Source organism: Sitophilus oryzae, unplaced genomic scaffold (assembly GCF_002938485.1).
Source record: "Sitophilus oryzae breed Bouriz unplaced genomic scaffold, Soryzae_2.0 scaffold_2006_pilon_pilon, whole genome shotgun sequence".
NCBI lineage: Eukaryota > Metazoa > Arthropoda > Insecta > Coleoptera > Curculionidae > Sitophilus > Sitophilus oryzae.
In genome coordinates this window covers 768,199-794,320 of record NW_022146732.1, presented here as the reverse complement: position 1 = coordinate 794,320, position 26,122 = coordinate 768,199, and the positions used below count along the sequence as shown (strand labels likewise).

The window sequence follows — 26,122 nt, the reverse complement described above, 5'->3', positions numbered from 1 at the left end:
CTTTTTGTAGGGTTATGTAAAATCCAAAGTGTTTGGTTATAATAGGGCTAATAATCTGGATGAGCTTCAAGTAAAAATATGAGAGGCTTTCCAAACTATTAGCCCTAATATGTTAGCCAATGTCAGACGGGGATTTTACGACCGCCTAGGCTTCTGTCTAGCACAAGAAGGTGGTCTTTTTGAACACTTGTTATAACTTTTTTTATTTAGAGTAATATTTTAGTTTTTTTCGGGTTTAGAGAATTTATTTATTTTTAATTTTGGCTTGTAAACACACTCAAATAATAAATATTTAAGTATTTTTATTTTAAATGTTACCTTAAGTGAAGGTAATAAAAAATAATAAAAAATAATAAATTTCTCGATTTGCAAAGACAAAAAATTAAAATAATTGGCATGATTCTGTAATATTAATATGCGAATATATCTAGTTACCTTTCTTTTCTGATATAACAACAATTACGCTACATTTTTAAACATCAATTACTAACTTCATAGTCAACTTTGTAGTAATTATCCTAGGTCAATACAATATTTAAATTTCAAACACTCAGAGTTACAAAAAAAAAATATTTTCTATAAAAATAGCATCCCACTGACATATGTTTATAACTTTATAACGAGAATTAATCATTTTAACAGTTCAATCATGCATCTACATCTATGTGGAAGACGGCAATCATCATCATCATTTCCAGCTTATTTAACCATTCTTGATACTTCGTTCAATTATGGTGTCGCCTCCCTTACATAATAATAATAGAGTTTATTTCCAACAAGCAATTAGAGCCCACTTACAGGAAATAGAATCTTAAAAATAGGTTGTTACTTAACATTAAATATATAAAATTTGCAAAAACCAAAACCAAGAAAAAAAATTACAAAAAAAGAGAAAACTAAACCTAAATTAATTAATTATGATAATAACAAATTATTAATTATTAAATTATTATTATAAACCATTGTTATATAATTGCTATAAACCATCGTTAACTATTCATGCCCCCACCCACCAGGGAGACCAAAGTACCCACAGAGGAATCAAACACATCACAGTTAACGGAGAGAGAGTTAAGGTTGCTACACATAGTGAAAATCGGATCCTGAAACCTAACATTAGTTCTGGCTCGAGGAAGCGCAAAAGTGGTATTCGCTCTGGAGGTAGGTCGCTGCACCCGGAATGGTATTTCTTTTACATATTTAGATAATCTCCTTCTAATGGGCCTATGTCGTTATTGTTGACTTTATATAGATGGGAAACGCCTTTAGGACCGGAGTGTGGGGATCTCCCTCATCCGAAAGAGCCTACCCACTAAAAACCCATCTCTGCTCTAAGCTCGCCAATCTCGGTATCGCCGTAGGCATTTCATCGAGATTAGAGACTTACCGTTCTTCGATGTTGGTCTTGTCTGTACCCCAATCTTGTCTTTTTCGTCCTTCTCTTTTTTTTTCATAATGTTCCTTAACATGCCGCAAATCGCTTCGATATTTTCGTTCGATAATGTCAGAAGGTTTCCCACGTTTACTTTAGTGATCTTCATACTACATGCTGTTTCTGCGTTTTCCCGTATATCTTCATGCAGGTGACACTCAAATAGTGTATAGTTAGCCGAGTTTGACGCCTCGCAATACCATCATGTATGAGAGTCAGTCTTGCGGATCCTGTGCAGGTACTCGCCAAATACTCCATGGCTAGTTATAGCTTGCGTGATGTAATAGTCCGTGTTTACCTGCATGGTCGCATTTTATCCAATCTTTGATATTAGGTATGAAAGTCTTTGTCCACCATATGCTTCCCATCGTGTCTCTCATTGCTCTAGTGCAATACTTCTGGTCTCTTTCTGGAAGGAGTTTCCGTTTTGATATATTTGGTTTCTTTCCTCGATCAATAGACTGATCGGAGGTATCTTAGAAAGACACAGTACTGCTGCTGGGCATGTGCAGTATACCGATGCAACTCTGAGTTATCCGTTCTAGCATGTTTTCGTAATGTTTGAGGCGCATGGATCTGTCCCAGATTGGCGATGCGTAGAGTATGGCCGAATTAACTACCGAAGCCAGAATTTTTTTTTCCGCGCGATATTGGGAGTAATTCTCGTCAGATGCTTGATGATGCCAGTCGAGTTATCTGATTTTTGTCACGTTCACACGTCACAAATCATTGTATTTAACCTTATTTTGAGGTTATATAACTAAGTTATCCAGCTTTATGCTTAGATCCTTTGCCCTGCGTTATCCAATGAGAACGACCAGCTCAGTTTTTCCTGGGGCCAGTGTAACGCCCATGCTTTCCAACTTATTCTTAATCGCTAGCGCAGCAGTCTGAGTTTTTTCTTCAAGGATCGTGTAGGTGGAAGTAGTTATTAAGAGGGCTAGGTCGTCCGCATATGCTAAGATCGTGTTGTCCAGGCCTGTATAGAGATACTTTTTTGAAACTTATCATCTTCAGGTACATCAGTAGAAAATAACTTAAATAGAAACGATATGATATACAGAGTGTTTCAAAAACATGTGTCCAATCATTGCCATCCTAAAGTCTGGCATGCCTAGCGACAAGCCGCAAAGTTATCGCCCAATCGCACTACTGAGCACAATCTATATGCACAATCTACTGCTGAGCGCAATCTACAAGCTGCGTAGATCAGGTTCTGTCATTAACAACTTACATCGAAGCAGGATGTCAACGCCAAGAAAAAACATCTGTTGCTTTTATTGACTTGACCGCAGCGTACGATACAGTTTGGAGATATGGACTGATGTCAACCATGTTAACATGTCAACCTAATCGACCGTATGCTTTTAGTTAAAACTGGGGGAGAGATAAAGCAAAAAGATGAAACTAAATGACGGATTGCCACAAGGTTCTGTGTTAGCTCCATTGCTATTTAATTTATATATCGCTACTATGCCGGTTACTTCAGCTAGATAATTTGGATATGCGGATGATTTATCTTCCCTGGAAAATTACTTCCGCAGGTGGAGGTTACAACCGAGCGCGGTGCAGACGGAAGTTAGTTGTTTCCATCTTAATAATAAATTAGCAAACCAGGAACTTTAAATAAGGTTTGATGGTAACTGGCTTTTCCACAACAACAACACAAAATATTTAGGCACTACGCTAGAGATCCTATCCTCCATGAAGCACCTCACCCAACCTGTAGCTAAGCTCAACACGCGGAATAATATCCTCCATAAAATATGCTGCATCACGTGGGGTCTTCCGCCGGGTACCTTACGCTACTCGGCACTAGATTTAGTTTATTCTACTGCTGAGTACTGTATCCCGGCGTGGCTCAATAATTATCACACAGGAAAGATGGACGTCCAATTGGACAACACAATGAGTATCATATCAAAAACAATAAAATCAACTCTCACCCAATGGCTTCCTATTCTAAGTAACTTTTTCCTCCACCACATATACTCAGACAGAACGCACTTTTTAGAGAATACTGTAAAATTACAAACATGCCTCAATTTCCGATACATTTGGATGTCCACGACCTGGATAGCAACAGGCTTCGTTCAAGACATCCAAAATTGACAACAGCAATCAGCTTACATCGAGACGGTTTTAAATTAACGGCGTGTTGGAACAGAGAATGGCAATCAGATTTGCCAGATCACGTCAAGAATATTCCGGCTATAACCCAGAACCTACCAGGCTGTGACATGCCACGTAAAATATGGTGTGCATTGAACAGAATAAGAACAAATCATGGGAGGTGTGATGATTCTATGTTTAAATGGGGAAAGATAGCCTCCCTAGAATGCGACTGCAACACCGGCAGACAAACTATCCGGCTGATAGAAGCATGCCCATTAAGGTCCTATTCCGGCCCCTTTGATAATTTCCTGGAAGCTCAGATAGTGCAGTCAATACATCATTAACTTAGATATTTGTTTGTGAAATTTGTTATATGTATATTTATTTGTACATTTTAAACCCTATCCGATTATTATTTAAATGCATATTTTTCTTTTTACTTTTATTTGTACGATGACTCTGGTTTCATATGTTCTGTTGTGATGTTAACCATACAATAGATAGATAGACCCTCAAAATTTCATTCAAATTGCTAAAGGTCTTGGAAGAAAATTAGTTAATTCCTAATCTAAAAATAAATCATATTTTTAGATTAGGAATTTCCCCACCAGAGATGGCACGTGCTTTTTGAAACACCCTGTATATTGACCTTTTATATGAGGTTACATAAACTTTAATATAAAATTGAATTATTTAAACAGTTGTTAATAATTATGGGTTGTGGAATATATTGCACCCAATAAACTAGAAAATTTATTGTTCATCTTATAACTATAAAATCTATCGCTATAAGTCATAAAACTTAAAGTAATTTATTATTGATTCAAATTAAGCGGCGTACTTCTCAGTATAACTTCAAAACATAATTGTATTATTGGAAACATCAGTCACAAGCCTTATTTGAAAGATATTCCAGTGCTGCATATTTAATACTACTAAAATGAATATGAAGAGTTCAGTTTTTTTAACCAAAAAGTTTATGGCGTATTCTGGAATTTTGCCTGAGAAATATATAGAACCTTCGTTAAGAAGAATTTATTCCGTGTATAGAAATTTATACGCTATATCTGTGGTAGCTGTAAGCGCATCTCTTCTTACTGAAACTGTGAGAATATCTAGATACCCTCATCCTTTGGAGAGGAAAATGCAGGCTCTTATGATTAGTATCACAGGTTTCACAATGATAGTTAAATTGCTTGTATGCAAAATGAATAAAATTCCAGAAATGTTTGAAGAATTATGGATCATGGAAAACGAAATGCCATTAATGAAAAACAAAGAAGTGCAGAAAATATATCAACAATTTCAAAGATATAATCTGTTGATCAATATTGCTATTATGTTGGTTACAAATTGTACTGTAAGCTCTCTAATGATAACACCATTGATTAATATTTTCAAAACAGGATTGAAAAACTTTGACTATCAAAATAACGCCTTGTTTGTGGAAATATATCTCCCTGATATAGTCCGTAAAGAGCATGTTTACATTATTTACGCAGGAAATATTTTCGTTGTAGTTGCTGGATTCTGTACAAATGTGGCTTGTCAAGCAACTCTTTACACTGTGATAAACTTTGTTTCGTTTAAATTTGAGCTAATTGGATTTTATTTAAGAACGTTTAATAGCTTCAGTTCAGAACCTGAAGACGATCCGTTTATGAGATTGAGATTTCTGATTATAGAGCACCAAAAAACATTGAAGTAAAGAGTCCAGAATAAAATACCTTCATACATAATATTTGTATTTTGCATACATATATTGTATTTTGTTTTAGATTTGTAAAAGATTTGAACAGGGCAGTCAAATACCTTATTCTGTTCGAATTTCTCATAAATTCGTTTAACGTGGCGTTTATGGGTTTCCAGTTAATAACGGTAAATCATAAGTTGATATAATATACTGAGATGCAAAAAACATTTTTTCGTCAAGTTTAAAGATCTATATTTTTTTTTTACTTTTTTAGCAAACTGTATATAAACCTATCAACTTTGTTTTTCAAATGGCATCTTGGGTATCTTTTTATTTTATTTGATAGAAAATGACATTCTGCATATATGTCAACTGTTGACATTCACGCTTAAAAATAATCGTATTTTAAATTTCAATCTAGAGTGCCACGGCTGTGTTAAAAACACTAATTTTTAATCAAGGAGCCTTGAAAAAATAGATTTGATCGTCTAATGTTTTTCGTGTCTTAAGCTTGATTTTCATGCATCCGTTGTCCGACGATACGTTGATACGATATTAATATTATTGGTAGAATTTAAGGACTTTGATTGGTTAGAAAATAACGCAGTTTTTAAATTTATTGCATTTTCATGCTTCCGTTTATCGGATATAAATTGGTGTTATTTTATATTTTCGTTTCCATAACGATTTTGCTATTTTACTTATATTTTTATTAAGGCTAGATTAAATTTGTCAAAAAAGTGTCAAAACGTCCGTTATCGTATGAACGGGTCCGTTGACGGGCTGAAGTAAAATATTTACGGATGAAAAGTGGCGCGAAAACGCTATGACCAATCAGAGCACCGTCGGATCAACGTATCAACGTATAACGGATAAAAGAAGATCAAGCTTTAACCTGGCTGATTAAAAGACTACCCAAATGTTACAATTTCAAATAAACCATACGTGAAAATGTGGAAAGTTGACATGTGATATGTCATTCTATTCAGACTGTTATTTTCTATCGAATTCAGTAAAAAAAAATACCTAGGGTACTATTTAAATTAACAAGTTGTAGTCATTTCCGGTGAAACAGGAAGTGACCAAAAACAATTGAATACGTCGATCCTAATTTATGTCATATACTAACATACCAAATCTCGTTTTTTTTTATATGAAAAAATAAAATAGTTATAGGGGGTGAGCTACTTTTGAGACGCACCCGGTATATAGCTACAGATGCCCGACGCACAATTGCCGGACCCTGTATAAGTTTTATTTTCTGATATATTTTTTCTTATTTAAATAAAAATTGTTTAATAAATTCCCTATAAGTTTAGAAAATAGGTCTAAAAATAGTCTAAAAAAAAAACTAATTATTAGCAAGGAAATATTATCAAAACATAGCACACAGGAAACTAACCAAAACGAAAATCAAAATACTCAATAATAAACAAAAAATGTGTTGGTGATAAATTACCTCGTATTAAGTTTATATGTTTATTTTTATTGAAAAATTGTACTAAATATTTTTCTAGGTTTCAAATAAATCCAAGTTTATATTTGCAGCCATTTTCTTCTCCATGCATGTCACTCAAATTTTCATTTTTGCTATTACTGCTAACGAAGTACAGCTACAAGTATAATATACAACATTTCTTTAGTAGTATGCTACAATTTGAGTTTTCAGAGCATCGCTGTGGCTACTATGGCATTTAAGTGTAATTGGTATGAAGAATACAACAAGGAAATTCGTCAGATGATATTGATGATTATTTTAAGAGCACAGAAACCAGCCGTACTGACCATAGGACCTTATAAACCCATGACTACCCAAACTGCTGTCATGGTAAAACAAATTGTGTTAAGCAAATACTACTGATATTCTACAGAATGTCCCCGGATTGTCTTTACAAAAAGAAACATTTTTTAATTATTGACATAAAAAAAATTCAACTATATTTTTATGTTGTTTATATTTTCTCTAAGACGGTATGGAAATTTGGGAAAGTATAAACTGGATTTACCATTTTAGAACAAGCACTAAATTTTATGAAGAATGTATTTTTTTCAAAATGTTCATAATAAAAAAGTTTTTCCTCTTGTAAAAACGGGGAACATACTGTATATTATATTCAGATATTTTGTAACAAAATTTATAATAATGTAATATGCAAATATAGGGTGTGTCAAAAGGTTCGCAACAAATTGAATTTGTTTTTAGAATGGAATACTTGCATGTGTCGTAGAATTTAAATATTTATGATTTTCAAAACATTTTTATCTATCTGAAATGTAAAATCACTTTGTACAAATACCATCTGGAAAGTATTTGAATTAATAATTAAAGCTGACCCATTATTGAATAACGTTAAAGTGGTCTTCTAGTGGCGCTACGTCATAGATGTGTAGATAAATATAGATTATACAATATACAGGATCCTATATCTCCTACGCGAAGCAAAGGGCTTCAGTGAAAGCTCTCTATCGGGTTCTGTTTTTGGCAGTTGTTTTTGCTTCCTTCCATGTTGACCCTACTTGTTGAAGCTCATCCAGTATGGAACGTCTCCATGTTTGAGCAGGTCGTCCTTGCTTTCTTTTTCCTTGGGGATTCCACTCCAACGCTGATCTCGCTATATTACTATCAGGTTTCCGCAAAGTGTGACCTATCCAACCCCATTTTCTTTTGCGGATTTCAATGCCTACTTCTTGGTGGTTTGTAAGATGAAGCAGATCGGTATTACGTATAGTGTCTAGCCAAAAGATTTTAAGTATTTTTTTGCAAGCAGCGGTTGATAAATACCTGTGGACGGTTGATGGATATTTTTGTCACTCTCCATGTCTCGCAGCCATATAATAAAACTGGTATGACGTTGGAATTGAATATTCTTAATTTTGTTTGTATGGAGAGTTGACGGAAGGTCCAAACTGATTTTAGTTGGTCAAAGGCTCGCTGCGCCTTCCTGATCCTGCTGACAATATCCGCGTCTGCTAGATTATACAAAGGTAAACCATAATATGATTTAAGTTGACATATAACACTTACTCACAAATCTAAATACTTCCTAGTTGGAATTTGTACGAACTGATTTTACAGATATATATGGTGTCCCAATATTACAAGCGATAGTTAAATGACGAAACATCGATAAACTTCTTGCAATAGTCCCTACAAAAATAATATTGGCCTAACACATTATTTTCTTTTTGTAAGATAGGTAATAAAATTATTCATAAAATAGTAAAATTTGTTTTTTCTGTGCATGATTTTTTCTAACGCATTTAGAGGAAAAATAGGAACATTACTACATTAGAAATTAGTTTATTTACAATTTTTGCCTTTGCTTTGTTTAATATATTTAATTAAAAAACGATTTTAACATTCTTCACATGACATGTTAAGACGAATTTTAATTTTAATATTATTCTCCATGCTGAACTGATTTGATATTTCATATAAACATTTACAGTGCCCCCAAAAATATCCTATTTGTTGCGATGTCTTTGGTAAACACTCCATATATTTTTTTTATTTTGTTTTAGGTTATGAAAGCTGCTTATTCTTATGCAACTATGATGATGCATTCCTTTAAGTAAAAACTAATTTAAATACAATTTTAAGTAATACGTATAAGATCTGTTCCATGGGTTTGGAGAAGTCAAACTATTTAAAACCTAGTTGCAGGGGCGGATACAGGAATTTATTTTAGGGGGGGGGGGGCAAATGAAAAGTAATCTAGAATATGCTTTTTAGGGCGCCATTTTTCACCCAAAAGGCTAATATTTAACCCATTTTATAGATTTTAGGGGGGGCCGGGCCCCAAGGCCCCCCCTCTGTATTCGCCCCTGCCTAGTTGAAAAATGTTAGTATAATTGTGCCGCAGTTTATAGGAATGTTAAACTGATTGCTCTTTTATTATAAAATATATAGTAGACATTTGTAATAGCTAAAAGTATATTTCATAAAATATTAGCCGGAAATTTTATTCTGTAATATCTAAGTAATTTATTACACTTAAAAAGTGGCTAGGTATGTTTAGAAATGCACACGAATAAAATTATACTATTTAGTAATATAATATTACTGCTTTAAAATAAATCGTATACAGGTTGATCCGAACTGTATTCCAGAAACTTCGGCAGCATATTCTGTAGATGAATATAAGTAAAAAAGTTCGTATAAATGTATGTACTAAATTGGTTAGTTTCGGAGATACAGGGTGTAGAAGCTTCATTTTATCTCTGTTTTTTCCAAATAATATATACAGGGTGACGCACCTCATTCGCCTCGGTTGATTGTACAAAAACGGAAAGATGTAGAAGCAAAATATTTTATGGGTATATGTAGGACGATAATATGCATAATTTAAAATTATTTTCAAATGTACAAGGTATATGCCAGAACTAAGATCTATACCAAAGTGTTATACTTTTTCTTATGGAATACCCGGTATTTTATTTTATTTTTGGATTCTTGGGCATAAAATAAGTCATTTATTATGAAGGTTTAATATGTTTAAACCTTTCGTTTTTAAGATATTTAAAGGTGTTTAAATATGCATGCTATAATAAAAACGTTTTTCAACACCCTGTACTTTACTTTTCAGAATAATTCTTGTGCTGACTTTCAAGCCAGAGAAATAAACTTTACTAAAAATTTTTATTGCTTCCTTAAATGTATACAGGGGTATCAAAAATTGCTGGTCTATTTTAAATGAATATTTTACATAAAAAATTCGTTATTTCAGATGCAACACTATGTATATTTTAAATAAATCGAAGCAGATTTAAATGCTCTTTCAAGCTATATTAGGGTTTCCTATATCTATCTGGCTCAGATTTTGAATAAATAGCGATTTCTCAATAAAATGGCAATCAAGATGGCTAGTGTTGCCATGGTAATTTGCAATGACAGTTAGTAGCTATTCTCAAAATCGACATTACTTGATTGACTTTATTTAAATTTATAACAGTTTACTTTTATTTAATTTACCTACAATAATTTATTAAGTATTTAATATTTTATCAAGAAAAATATAGAAGTAATTCTTTGATTTATATTACGATAACTTGTAGATATATTGGATTTTCTATAAAAGAACCAATTAAGGCAAATTCGTTTTCTTCACTTCCAACTACAGGTATCTGCCTAATAGGTTTTTTACATACCACGCTATCACCTCTGCTAAATAAGAAAAGTAGTATTTCAAAAAAATTCTTGTCAAGAAAATTTCTATTTGGGTATCTTTGAGCATAAACCCTTCAGGCCAACAAGCAATTGTTCTGACAAAATAAAATCACTAGTAACATAAACATTCCTTCCGCCAGCAGATACTGCTTCATTTTTCTTGATAAAATTATAAATACTTACTTATTAACCTTATTGTAGGTCAATTAAATCAAAATAACCTGTTATAAATTTAAATAAATTCCATAAACTAATATAGATTTTGAAAATAGACTAAGTGTCACTAGAAAATTGCTATGGCGACATCAGCCAACTTGATTACAATTTTATTGAAAAATCGCTCTTTGTTCAAAATCTGAGGCAGATAGGTATAGGAAACCCTAATATAGTTTGAAAGAGTATTTAAATCTGCTTCGACTTATTTAAAAAAATACATAGTGTTCCATTTGAAAAAACGAAGTTTTTTATGTAAAACCAGTATTTAAAATAGACCAGCAATTTTTGATACCCCTGTTTACATTTAAGGAAGCAATCTATTTTTTTTTAGTAAAGTTTCCTAATAATTCCTGAACTAAATTCGGTATTGGGATGAAAATTAGTATCTAGGGATTTTTTGACATGAAAAGCTTTATTTTGATATCAATATAACTCCTAGTTAAACTCCTAACCAAAACTGTAGTTGTTAAAACAACGCAAGGAACTCCACAAGATGGAGTGACCTCCCCCTTACCGTGGAGCTTGGTAGTGGATGAACTACTAGAAGAATTATCTCTAGCGGGAATACACTATATAGGGTATGCAGATGACATAGTTATGATTGCACGGGGGAAACATGATGGCACGCTGTGTGATGTTATCCAAAGAGGAGAGATGGGGGTGCAGATAAAACTGCGGTAGCCATTCACCAGAAAGCGAAGTTCGAAAAACTTGAAAAGAATTCATCTCGATGGAAAGGAAATACTGCCATCACAGGAAGTGAAATATCGGACAATAACCCTGGATAGTAAACTTCTCTGCAACAAGTATATTAAGAACATTACCAGCAAAGCCACAAAGGCTCTCATGATATGCAGAAAACTGGCGGGAAATAGGTGGTAACATTTTGCGCTGGATGTATACCATGATACTAAGACCCATGATTACCTATGGAGCAGTTGCTTGGGATACACATCTAGAGCAATGTACAGCAAGGCAAAACCCGTGCAAAGTACAGAGACTGGCATGTATCTGCATCACAGGTGCCATGAGAACATGTCCAACAGCAGCAATGGAGGTTATTCTAGACCTAACACCACTGCATATTGTCGTCGGTACTTATGTCAATGCGACAATGATGAGAATGGTCATTGACGAAACCAGTTCTTGGAGAATTTTCAGGTCGGAAACACCCTCAAAAACAAAATTCCAGTTCTCCAACTCCCAGTGGATGACATACCAAAAATTTAGAAATTTGAGAAACACCTCACTGTAGTATTGAGTAAAAAAAGGATTGGGAAGGAAGAAACGCTTACTCAGCATGTAAAAGAGTATACCGTAAAGTGGTATACCAAACCAAAGCAGGGACAGGGATAGGAATATTTAGACCGAAAACTAAATACTCCAAACCAATGGGCACCTACACTAGTATCCTTCAGGCCGAAATTTACGCTATCGAAAGATGCGTTCAATTTATCTTTGATAGGAACTATTGAAAACAGGAAATTTCCATCCTATCCGATAGTCAAGCAGCACTAAACTCGATCAACTCAGTAACCATCAATTCGAAGTTGGCCAAAGAATGCCTAGAGCAGCTCAACAAATTAGGCAAAGAAAATAAAGTCCTCCTACTCTGGGGCTCACCAAGGGATAGAAGGCAATGAGAAAGCAAATGATATAGCTAGAAAAGGAGCGAACACTCCAGTAGCTGAACCAGAACTGTTCTGTTTTCCATACGGGAACCAACTGAAAGCGGAACTGAAGAATCTGGAAGACTCCATCCGTAACTTGGAATTTCAACGGTCTAAGACATTCGAAAAAGTTCCTCAAAAGTTCCCCACAACTTACGACCGAGAAAAATACAAAGGTGTTCCTTGATTTAAGTAAAAACAATGTTCGGATTGTCAAGGGGTTTCTAAACAGGACACTGTCTCTTCAACGAACACCTCAGTAGTTTACAGAAACAACGGCACCCCAGTAGTTGTAGAAACAATGGCGAATGCAGATTTTGTGGGAAAAATGGGGAAACAGAACACTTTTTCACTGAGTGCGCCGAGACGATGACCTGTGCCATGAACTTTGGCCTTGAGCTGGCCTCTGTGGAGCCGTCTCAGATACTGGTTTTTGTTAAAGCTCTGAGACTGTATGATGAGTTATAACTCGTTATAACTCAAGAAAAGGGAACACACAATATCTGTTAGGTCGCGGTGATTAACTCCCCTCCTAAGCATTCTACATTCTACTCCTAGTTGTAGAGGGCGCCACCTACATATTTTTAACTGGTTTTAAGAGTAATAACTATTCGTCCGTACCTGTATAAAACTACTGAGTAAAAAAATATACATTTACGATGTTTTTTACGTAAAAAAGGTATCTTGATAAAAATCGCTACGTGTAATGGTTAGATATTAGATATAGGTATAGAAGATGAAGATAAAAAGTTTACAAAAATGAAATGAGTGTTACTTACTTCGTATAAAAGTATGAATGACATCGCTAAGTCTACTGTGAATGCAATAAAAAAAATAATCGCTAAGTCTACTGTGAATGCAATAAAAAAAATAAAGTGAATATAAGTTTTACGATAAGTTATGCGGGTAGTATTAAAAGAAAAACTTTTTAATCGTGAGAAAATCCCAGGATGGAAAAGAAACTGTACGAATGACTGTACTGTACTGTACTTGAAACTAACTGTACTTCCAGTGACTCCTGAACTATTAAAAGCTAAAGCAAAATCTTTAAATCAGATTCTGAAGGAAATTGAAACTAACTGTACTTCCAGTGACTCCAGCTGAAACTGGTCATTTTTGGAAATTACTTCCCGAAAAAACACTAGTAACAAATGATGAAAAAATGGCACCGGGAAGGAAAGCTGAAACAGCAAAGCTTCCTTTAATGTTCAGTTTTATATAACGATGCCATTTTGCTGAAACTGTGATACTTAATAATATTTGACATTAGTTCCCAAGTTAGCATTTATAGATGTATAAAATGAGAGTGTACCATGTCTGGAAATTACAAAATTTTGGGTGACTCAACGATAGAGTAAAGTCCATTATCTCATTTGTTTCGAGGTTTACAAAAAAATATTAAATATAAAAGTTATAGGGACGGTTAAGACACACATTTTAAAATTATTACAGAGTATACAGGGTGCTTCAAAAAAGTGTGGCGAATATAACATATGTTTTTTTAAATGGAACACTCTATTTTTTATTTTATTTTTAGATTCTGCGAAAAATTCCATAACTTTTTTATATATAATGTTTTATACCTAAAATTAATAGTTTTTGTAATATTTAAATTTGTTTAAACAAATGTTAGATTGCAGAGTGATAAAAAATTGTTAGTGATGGTATTGTTTCTGAAGCTGAATTCTAAGTCTGAGTAAAATTTAGTAGGAGAATTTTATAGAGATATAGAAAAAGACCTATGTAAATATATTTTAGTTAGATGCTACAGGGTGTTCAAAATATATTTATGAATTTCAACTACTTAAAATTAAGAAATTTCAAATTTTTTAAATGGTACACCCAATATATTATCACTTTTTCTGATAGATTTTACAAAATTCTTCAAATTTTATTAAGTATGTCATATACCTATTTTTATTCCAATGTGTGCGATTTATTCCATTTTTTTCTATTTTTACCCATATTTTTAATACAATTACCCTATAACATCTCGTAGTTGCCATGATAAAAAGTAATAATTATCAATACTTCTTGTCTGTTAAGCAAGTTAAGAACAAAATTTGAATTTTGGTTTAGTTTGTTGTAATAAGTATAAATTGTAGAGATAATAGTTACAGATTTTCTTGAAATTAATTAGTCAATGTGACTGATATACACGAACAAGCCAAAAAAATATATTTTTTGGTTCAGTACTATATATTATATAGTACTTTGCTAAGTAGTATAACAATAGATGTAGATTATCTAGAAAACATCTTCAGTGTGTAATGAGACGGTTTCGCGGCAGTAGTAATATTGGCTTTACCAAATGAAAAAATATAAACCAGAATTACTACGAGAAAAAAAAATTAACTGTATGTCGAAGAAAATTCCTATATCCGTAGTCTTCAACAATTAGGTAATTACCCTAGATAATCCTTAGGTAATTACCCTAGTATTACCCTAATCTGGGCATATTCGCCCTGACGGAAAATCCAAGTGGCATCTTTCATAATATAGAAATACACCAAGAAATTCACAACTGCGATTTAATTTATTTGAGTAAAGATAATTAATCTTAACTAATACCAGCAATTGCAGCTAACTATTAAGCTAAGAATAAATAAACTTGTTAAGTAATAGTTTGTTTTGTCAGGGTAATTATGATTTTATAGGGTAATTGTATTAAAAATATGGAGAAAAATAGAAAAAATTGGAAGAAATCGCAAACTATTAAAAATAGGTATATGGCATACTTAATAAAAGTTGAAGAGTTTTGTAAAATCTATCCTAAAAAATGATAATATATAGGGTGTCCCATTTAAAAAATTTGAGATTTTTTAATTTTAAGTAGTTGAAATTCATAAATATATTTTTAACACCCTGCATCATTTAACTAAAATATCTTTATAGATATCTTTTTGTTCATCTCTATTAAACTCTTCTACCAAATTTTGGTACTCCAACTTCAGAAACAATGGCACCACTGAAAATTTTTTACCACACTGCAATTTAACATTTGTTTAAACAAATTAAAATATTACGAAAACTATTAATTTTAGGTATATAACATTATATATAAAATAGAAAACAAATTGCTTGCAGTATAGGTATATAATAAAATTATATAAGGATTCTTGCCACTTAACTGCTTATATAGAAATTTAATTCTACGCTGTGTTTGTCATAATGTGGATCAACCTGCTCTCACTACCGGTTTCGGAGCCCTACTGCATCATCAGGTGAGCTTGGGCAGATCCACAAAATGACAACCACAGCGCAGAGATAGTTAATTCCGACTTGTCGGAAAGTGTCGGTTAGATATTAAGTCCCGAACTGGAGATAGCGGCCTGCGTGCAATGGCAGTACTTTCGTACCACCGGGGCACAACTATCGATAGTAAAAGGATGGTAAAAGGCTTTTTTTAAAGGCACTTAATATCTTAATAATATCTTAATATCTTTTTAAAGGCACTTAATATCTAACCGACACTTTCCGACAAGTCGGAATTAACTATCTCTGCGCTGTGGTTGTCATTTTGTGGATCTGCCCAAGCTCACCTGATGATGCAGTAGGGCTCCGAAACCGGTAGTGAGAGCAGGTTGATCCACATTATGACAAACACAGCGTAGAATTAAATTTCTATATAAGCAGTTAAGTTGCAAGAATCCTTATATAATTTTATTATATATAAAAAGGTTATGGAATTTTACGCAGAATTTAAAAATCAAATAAAAAATAGAGTGTTGCATTTAAAAAAATATATGTTATATCCGCCACACTATTTTGACGCACCTTGTATACTCTATAATAATTTTAAAATGTGTATGTTAGCCTTCTCTACAACCTTTATATTTAAATTTTTTTTGTAAACCTCGAAACAAATTAGATAATGGACTTTACTCTATCGTTGACTCACCCTGTACATTGTCTATTACGATTTGTGCTTAAAATTGAATTAAGAATTTAAATATGTAATAATATACAGGGGGTTTCATTTAAAAAAAATAAAGTTTGATGTGGCACAACTTTATTACCGACCCTGTATACTTAAATTTACTAGGCGCTAATAGGAGTTTAACAACCCCTTTACAACAGTATCACAGTTTTGGCAGAATGACATCATTAAGTCAAACAAAACAGTTCGAAATTAATTAAATCGAATTGTTTAAGTGATATTTTCAAAAGTCAATAACTCGAAAACGGTTCCTTTGAGGTGCATTATGTGTATTTCGATTTTTGCTTAGAATTGAAGGAAGAATTGAAATATGTAATAATATACAGGGGTTTCTATTTGATGTGCCACGACTTTATGAACGACCCTGTATACTTAAATTTATTACTCGCTAATAGATATTTAAAAATCCTATAATTTTTATATTTAACTTTTTGTGGTACCTCCTATATTTTACTAATAATCGACCGTTTCCATACATAAAAGCGACCCTATATATTCGATTATATGAACAATTCCATTTTATAAACACATAATGTCAATAAAAAGTTTTTCTTCTTGTAAAGGCAATTCGGGGACATACTGTACATCATGGTTATATAAACTGATTTAAAATTTTAATTGCTTGTATAATTTATATTACACACGACCTTTTACTTACAACGATCATATTGTAAGTAAAATGTCGTGTGTAATCTCAACTTTAACCATCCTCAAAGAAATATAAAAGTTATTATCAGTTTACTCTTTTAATTATTTATTCCTTTTTGTTACTTTTTATATTATGTATTTCCCTTTTGCAAAGACACAAAATTAAAATAATAGGCATAATTATGTAATATTAATATGCGAATATATCTAGTTTCCTTTTGTTTTATGAAATAACAGCAATTACTCTACATTTTTAAACATCAATTATTAGTGTTCAACTTTGTAGTTATCCTACGCTAATATGACATTTAAATTTCAAAAGCTCAGAGTTACAAAAAAAAATATTTTTTTTGTAGATTCAGAAATTGTAAAACCTTGTATGCCTCCAGATGCTGTCCCTCCACTGCTTAAATTAGGCTCTGTCATTACAACGGCTCGTTCTAGAACACTTACATCACCTTTATTTTATTGTTGATATCGAAGATGGACTCTTCGATATATCCTTCCGCAACTGTTGCAGATCGCCATCCTTCGTGTCTTTTTAACGTTTGTCATGTTCACTTCTGCATTTGCCAGTAATTTGATCTTCTTATACAACGGATGATCTTCTTATACAATGGCCAGTGTATTGCTCAGGATGTTGGCCCAAGTACGTAGCAATTATTGATGGCATTCTTGACAAAGTATTGATTCCCACGCATTGCGTTATTCATTTATCATTTTTTTACCTTTGGTCTCAAACGTAGGTATTTTCTGCACAATACCACAGGATTCATAGGAAATCCTTCCGGCATTATAGTAAAACTTCGTGGTTACTTGGACTTCGTATCGGGTATTATGACATATCATATCTCCACAAGTAAGAATCATTGTCTCTAATATTCTCCACATTTAAATTCGTCAACTCATCGCACCTGCATGCTCCCGCAATTCCCATAATAAGTGCCGTTTTAATCAACAAAAACTCACCGTTCGGGGCTTCTTCCAAGAACTTGTTGATATCGTTATGTTCCAGGGTTTTTGATTTCCTTGGCTTATGATCTTTTCCCTTGATTTTGAGAAAATTTATAAGTTTTGGAAATTTGAAATTATTAATATTTTTATAAATCTGTAGAGTTGTAGAATGTAGAATGTTTAAAAGGGAGTTAATCACCGCGACCTTACAGATCTATTGTGTGTTCTCCTTTCTTGAGTTATAATGAGCTATAACTCATTATACAGTCTCAAGGCTTTAACAAAAGCCAGTATCTGGGACGGCTCCACAGAGGCCAGCTCTCCATCCTCGACATCAGCCGTACCAAAGTTCATGGCACGAATGGTCGTCGTCTCGGCCCACTCAGTGATAAGGTGTTCGGTGTTTCCCCATTTTACCCTAGGTTTCTCTACTGAGAATCCCCGTGACAATCCGAAGATTGTTTTTAGTTAAATCAAGGAAAACTTTTGAACTTTTTCGAGTGTCTTGGACCGTTGGAGGATACCCATTCCAAGTTACGGATGGAGTCTTCCAGATTCTTCAGTTCCGCTTTCAGTTGGTTCCCGTTTGGAAAACAGAACGGTTCTGGTCCAGTTAGTGGAGTGTTCGCTCCTTTCCTAGCTAGATCATTTGCTTTTTCATTGCCTTTTATCCCTTGGTGAGCAGGCACCCAGAGTAGGAGGACTTTATTTTCTTTGCCTAATTTGTTAAGTTTCTCTAGGCATTCTTTGACCAACTTCGAATTGATGGTTACTGAGTTGATCACGTTTAGTGCTGCTTGACTATCGGATGTGATGGCAATTTCCTGTTTTCGATAGTTCCTATCTAAGATAAATTGTACGCATCTTTCGATAGCGTAAATTTCTGCCTGAAGGATACTGGGGTAGGTGCCCATTGGTTCAGAGTATTTGGTTTTCGGCCCAAATACTCCTATCCCTGTCCATGCTTTGGTTTTGCAAGCATCAGAATACCACGTGATGGTATGGACTTTTATATGCTGAGTAAGCGTTTTTTTCCTTCCAATCCTTTTTATTACTCAATACTACAGTGAGGTGTTTCTCAAAGTTGTAAATTCTTGGTTTGTCATCCACTCGGAGTTGGAGAAATCTGTAGAGCTGACTTGAGCATTGAATACTTAGTCCATAAGAATGATGAAACAAATTTCTTCTGTAGTTCAAAGAACTAAGCAATATTAGCAGCAGTTTCGTTTATAGTTTCGCTAGCAGTTTCGTTTATACTTTCGACATGTTTTACTTTCATCCACTCTTCAAACGCCTTGAATTCCTTATCATATACGCCACGAGACTTTTGGCAGTATTTATGCTGTAGCCACCTCTGCCTGGTTAATAATTTCTTGCGGAACATTTTCCCGAATCATTTTTCTTTAAAATCTGACTTGCTGGTTGATGAACTCAGTATTTCATCGTTAAAAAATCGCGATTTATCTAAATGACGTCTTAATGTCAGTGCTATTTATTATTTACAAAAAAAACAATCTATATTGCATAATAACATAAACGCACCCTGATAATTTATTAATTCGCAACAATGAAAGTAGAACTGGTAGAGCCTTTTAAATCAATTATTCTTTAGAGATTGGACATGAAACAGTTCTGCTGTTGGATAAAATTTAGTATGGCACTCGGGTGTTATAACATATGTCACTTGAGAATATTAAAAAAAAACATTTTCCAGAGTGACTTATATGTAAGATAACACACTAGTACTTTATGTTCTAAAAAAATAGCATCCCACTGACATAGGTTTTATAACTTTATAACGAAAATCTTAACAGTTCAATGATGCATCTACATCTATGTGGAAGATGGCAATTATCCTCATTTCCAGCTTATTTTTGTATAATTGTTAACCATTTCCAATTATGGTTTCGTCTTCCTTCATGGTTTGGTGAAGACCAAACCACGGCATATAAATCACACGACAGGCTAACTCTGCCCAGATCCCATTGTTTTAAATTTCTATTAAGTTTGACCTTAAAAACACCATTATGGGTGCTGAGTCTGGGCCGGATTAAAACGTATCAAAACATTTCCCAGAAAATAAACTATTGATAGACAGGGTCGTATTAAAAAAAATACTGTAATTTACTGAAACTAAATTTTATTTACACAATACTTTTATCTAAACAAATGAATCGTTAACCGCGCATACCGCGCATACTCCTCGAAAAGTAACAATGAAAAAATCAATTAAACATTTAACTGTAGAGAATAGACAATTAAAATTAAAAAAACATGCCAGGAGTTACAAACAAGAATTAAAGAAATACCCAATAAAATATCTATTGAACAATCTAAAGAGGCTACGTACAAATTATGTCCATCAATGGACATAGCAAATTTTGTTAATATTCATCATAATATAATAATAATATCATCAAGTGCAATTTATTTTATAATAGTGGTCGTGATAATATGGTAGGTTTTGAGGACCAGAAGGGGAACACTGGGAACAGAGAGTTTAAACCAGCTCGGGTGTCTAATGTTGTTATGGTAAAAGGTATCTCTACTAACGGAAAGCAGTCCCTAGCTTATTTTACAAGCTTTTATTTAATTTGCTTTGTATGTATGTATGTTTGTTCGGGGCAAATCTTTAGAAGCACTTCCTTTCATTGTAGGAAATTGAAATTTGGCATGTAGGTTTAGTCCCGATGACAATACATTTTCTTGCAAAGCATGACCCGAATTTTTGAATTTTTTCTGTCAAATAAAATTCAAATTTGTCCGATTTTGATAAAAATCGATATATAGGATGGCCATGGGCTAAAATGAAAGAAAAAAAATTGAGCTGTCAAATTTGACAGCCGTCAAAAAAATCTCAAAGTTGTCCGATTTTGATAAAAATCGATATATTGGATGCTCCCTACCCCATAGCCGGTTTTCATTTTATTTGAACTGTCAAATTTGACAGCTGTCGTTTTTTTAAGTTCTCCTTTTTTAATGAAAATTGATATACATATTATTAGGATGCCCATAGGAAGTTATTTAAGAAAAAGAATTGAGTTTAAGTGTGTGGCACTAAGAAACCAGAATAACTAAATAGTAAAAAATAAATTTAAGAAAAAAAACTTTTTAAAAACAAGGTTTTATTTAAATACATTAAAAAGAAAAAAATAACTTTTATTATGGACTTATAACGTCATTACAGAATTTTATATTATATAAAAGCTTGTCGCGAGATTTGAGTGTACAGTTGCACTCATAAAAATCTGGTACGACAACTTTATCTTGTAATTCCTGTAATTCTTGTAATTCCAATATCTTGTAAACCTATCATTATTCCCATCCAGGATAAATTCATCCAGTTTAGAAGAACATTTAAAAACTTTGTGTCCGAATATTACACACGGGTACTGAAAATTGCCAAAATGATCTGGCAAACATCTTATTAAAAACGGCAGACCTTATTGTTTACGTCGGAATCCGTAACATTATTATAAAAAAACGAGACCTCTGTTCTTTTCTCTCTGAATTGTCATGAGCTATCCATAAAATTAAAAATAGATAGGGATAATCAGAAAACAGTAATTTAGAAATGAATCTTGTTTGCCATTTTGCAGGATACCTAATAATAAAATTACTTTGAATGCCGTAGGCAATGATTGAGTATTAAAACTAAAAGAACTTCGGACTTCCATTGTACTACTAAACTACAAAAACCAAATATATCACACACAATAAACAAAAATAAAAAAAAAAAAAATATAGCACTCAAGAAAAGAATGAAATAAATTAAGCCGCACGCTACTGACTCAAAGCCGCCGTAACCGTGCCGTAACTGTATGTTCTCGATGACAAAGACTACGACTGACTACGACACTGGTTAATTTCTGTTGCTGGCACCCATAATGGCGGCGTGCACTAAGGTTATTATTAGTTGTCAAAAGATCGTCAAAATGAAAATAAAAACAATAAAATTCAACTAAAATATATTTTTGTTCAACTCTGACCAGTTCTATTATGGTATACGTTAATTAATTTTACCTTTTGGAAAAAAGGGAATCAGTTTCAACAGTAGTTGTGAAATAGATCTGTTGATGGAATGCGATTTATAAGAAATTAAAACAAGAAAAAAGTATGTGTAAGTACTTAATTTATAATTTAATTATATGATATTACTGTTATATTTATTATATTAACATTTTAGTACAATAAATTGATAATAGAAAATATGGAAGAAACTGGTGAAGTGCAAGCAGATCGAGATTTATAGATAAATCCTAAAACCACAATCTTGTAAAAAAATAGCATAAGGCTGTTAGTAATAACAAATATGTATTGTTGTAGGGCTTCTCATAATAAAGAAATAGGTGGGATAGCATCGATAGTAATTAAGGTGAGTTTTTATTTTATAAAATAGATAAATGTACTTATATTATTTTTTCTTTAGTAAAGCAAGATTGAGAATAAGTATATAACGCCAAAGACCAGTACTGCGGTTTTATCTCCTCATTTATTGGTGTACTAGTTGAAGCCTGGCGCATCCGCCACGACAGCGACATCAGGAGAACAAAATACTTATTTTTTTCAATTAAATGAAAAAAAGAAAAGCAAAAATCCGGCGACGACAGTTTTAGAAGAGCCAGTTAGCTATCTTTTAGTAAAAAAAGCAACTTTCTAGAGCAAGTCGTTACTTCAGTAGAGACGACACAGATAAACATTAGCATTTTATATATGTAGATGATTTTAGATACTTTGTCTTGATTAATAATAAATTAAGAGCACCTATAATAATTGTTAGATTAACACATATGTACAAATTTTTTAATAAAAAAAATAAAACAATTTTGTCATATTACTTTTATTTTTAAGAACTCAAAATGATGGAACTTCAAAAAAACTAGGAAAAAATAAAGGAAAAATATTGTGTAAACAAAGTTGATATTAATAAACCTTTTAACAGTAAAAAGTTGAACTAACTGGTATTCAAAGGAGGTGTTTTAAAAAGGTTTAGCTAGAGAGTTACTTAAAAACAGCATGAAGAAGAGATGTATAAAGTATAAGGTACATAGTGCAAAGAAATTAAATTAAAATTGTAACACAAAAAAGAAATAAAAGCAAATATGAATTGAATAACAGGTTTTCTAAGGTTCCTGTTGTAATATTAATGAATTAAGATATGAGAATTAAAAATGAAATAAATAATTTGATTTAAAAAGTTTTATTTATTTTTACCTACTTTAGAGATTTATTAAGTACGTAATGGTTTTTTTAATTGAAGGATTTAAGTAAAATAATTTATTTTGTATAAATTGCCGTTCAGTTATATTTTACTCGGTAATTGTACATATTTCATCACTATTATCCTGACTTAATGTATTCTCTTCGTTCTGATGCTCTAACAGAGGCTCTTTTTATTTTGTAACACTCCTTATAAAAGTTCGGCACTAGCAACAATAGTTTTTACACCATTTCAATGTGTTTATTGGTGTTTATACCTCATACGTTCTAAAATGGTTATAGTCTACATACTCAGAATAGGTAAGTCTTTTCGAAATAATCTAAAATCGAATTTATTGAAATAAACGAAATCTACAATAGTAACAATGTCTTAGGTTATGTTAAGCAATTTTATTAAATTAAATCAAAATCTCCTCATGTGTCAAATTTTTATCCGACAAATAAAGCGATATTTGGCAGTTCAGGTCTCAAATAGGATATCTGACGGATAAGGTTATTTTACCTAATAGATATTGGTATCTATAGGTGAAGATACACTTTTCTGCTATCCATCAAATAAAATATATCTGGCGGATTATAACGCGCTATCTATACCTGAAAACACCGGGGTAAAAGATAAAAAAACTCTTTAAATATGTTTTGAATGTTTTACAAAGGATGAACTACTAATGGCTTGTGATAGGTTAAAGAATAATTAAGCACTAGGGCCTGCTGGTATTCCTCCAGAAGTTATTAAACAGATGGCCAAGGTGAAGCCAGACTATGTGTTGTCAGTGTATAATCAACTTGCCCGGTCAAACTGCTTTCCGACTCCCGACCGTAAAAAGTTGCAAAGTTATTATTAATCCTAAAACAAAATAAAAATATAGGCGAACCAACTGCATACAGGCCCCTCAGCCTCCTGGACGTTGAAGGGAAGATATTTGAACACCTAATACTGGGAAGATTAAACAGCGAAGTAGAGACAACTGGTGGACTGTGCGCCAGACAATTCGGATTTAGAAAAGGATGCCAAACGGTAGATGCAGTGATCCAGGCTATTAATATTACTAAAAAAGCAGCAGCATTTAGTCATCGAAACCGCAGGTTGTGTGCACTGATAACACTGGATGTTAGGAATGCTTTTAATAGCGCGTCATGGCAGCTAATCTTGGAAGCATTGATGGAGAGTGGCATTAAAAATAGCCTAATAAATATAATAAGTTCTTATCTGTCCGAGAGAAAAATCTTGGTGGAAACTGAAGAGAGAACGAAATTGGTAAGAATAAATTCCGGAGTTCCGCAGGGATCTATTCTTGGTCCCACATTGTGGAACATTTTGTACAATCCCCTATTAAAGTTGGATATGCCAGAGGGTATTACTCTTATTGGATTCGCGGATGATGTAGCAATGGTAGTGATTGCTGATAATGAAGAAATACTTATGAATAAAGCTAACACCGGCCTCTTGAGAATTTCTAAATGGATGGCACAAAAGGATTTACAGCTAGCACCACAAAAGACTGAGGCGGTAATTCTATCCACCAAACGAAAACTGGCACCAATTCTTTTCGATGTTGAGGGAACTTTGATCGTACCTAAGAATGCTGTAAAATACCTCGGAGTCTGGTTAGATAATTAAACAACATTCTGTGAACATGTTACCCAAACAATTACTAAAGCGGAAAAAACTCTTGCTGCATTATCAAAATTAATGTTGAACATAGGGGGCCCTAGGTCATCAAAGCGTAGAATTCTTGTAAGCGTAATACATTCACAATTGTTATACGCAGCTCTGGTATGGTGTAAGGCAATGGACAAAATAAAAACAAAGCGAAAGATAACAGCTCTGCAGCGCAAATTATGTATTAGAGTTTGTAGCGCTTACAGAACTGTATCTACTGAAGGCAGTTGGTGTCATTGCGGGCATTCCTCTTATCCACATATTAGCTCATGAACGAGTGGATAGATACAAGGGAGAGCTCAAACAAATAGCCAGGAAAACTATGATGGAGAAGTGGCAGGATCAGTGGGATAAAGGAAAGTACGGAAGATGGACCTGGAGACTTATACCCAACATCGAAAAATGGATTGACAGACCATATGGTGAAGTGGGATACCACCTGACACAAATGCTGTCTGGACACGGGTGCTTCCGAAAATACCTCTATAAGATGCGGCGGGCAAGCTCTGAATCATGTTTATTTTGTGGTCAAATAGACGACGTTGAACATGTGTTCTCCTGTCCAAGATGGAAGGATGAGAGAAATCATTTTAAGAAGGAGAGTGGACTGGATTTCACTGAAACGAACTTGATGAGAAGCCTTGAGGGAGGTGAATTATTATGTGAAACAGTAAATAAATGTATAAATAATATACTAAGTAAAAAAGAAGAGGAACAACGCCACATGGCGTAGTAATGCGTAACCACGTCGAAGTAATGCGTAAGCGGTTCCGGCGTGGTGTGCTTACTTGAACGAGGAGGGTTTTTTTAGCCGGTAGGAATCCGGCACTACCCAGTTATGGGTGTCTTATGGAAGATTTTTTCCCTCCTCATCGCAAAAAAAACCTTAATAAAATTTACCTTTATTTCAATCGTAATATCTAAAAATAGAATAATATACAAGGTGTTCCATTAACAAAAAAAAAACTATAATATTTTTTACTTATTTGGGACACTCTGTATCTTGTAAAATTATTTTTAAATTGTAGCACTTATAGTCCTTCAACGAACCTAAAACTTACAATTTGTTAAAATCTAATCGTTTAGCTACAATACTCCGTGTCGTATATGGTGAACAACCCTGTATAAACAGTTATTAATCATTATGGTTTGTGGAATATTTAGAACCCAATAAACTAAGAAAAAAAAATCATCTTAATAACTATAAAATCTATCGCTATAAGTCATAAAAGTTAAAGTAATTTATTATTGATTCAATTTTATCGTAGGTGTAGTTCTCAGTAACTTTAAAACATAATTGTATAATTGGAAGCATCAGTTACGAGCCATATTTGAAAGATATTCCAGTTTTGCATATTTAATACTACCAAAATGAATATAAAAAGTTCAGTTTTTTTAACCAAA

General features: G+C 33.2%; 1 protein-coding gene across 1 annotated transcript; it reads left to right on the top strand.

Annotated features, from left to right (window-relative positions):
- Positions 1-6,787: 6,787 nt before the first annotated feature.
- On the top strand, positions 6,788-8,845 carry LOC115883960 (odorant receptor Or2-like). The gene is made up of 3 exons (XM_030902381.1): positions 6,788-6,859; positions 6,910-7,068; positions 8,763-8,845. Exons 1-3 carry the CDS (start codon positions 6,803-6,805, stop codon positions 8,814-8,816), a joined length of 270 nt encoding a protein of 89 aa, XP_030758241.1. The 5' UTR covers positions 6,788-6,802; the 3' UTR covers positions 8,817-8,845.
- The last annotated feature ends 17,277 nt before the right edge of the window (positions 8,846-26,122 follow it).

Excerpts from the sequence above, each read along its gene's own strand:
- LOC115883960 (XM_030902381.1), top strand. The coding sequence starts at position 6,803 with ATGCATGTCACTCAAATTTTCATTTTTGCTATTACTGCTAACGAAGTA. Across the intron at positions 6,860-6,909 it reads CTAACGAAGTACAGCTACAA|AGCATCGCTGTGGCTACTAT; the intron begins GTATAATATACA and ends TTGAGTTTTCAG. Across the intron at positions 7,069-8,762 it reads CTACCCAAACTGCTGTCATG|GTTATGAAAGCTGCTTATTC; the intron begins GTAAAACAAATT and ends ATTTTGTTTTAG.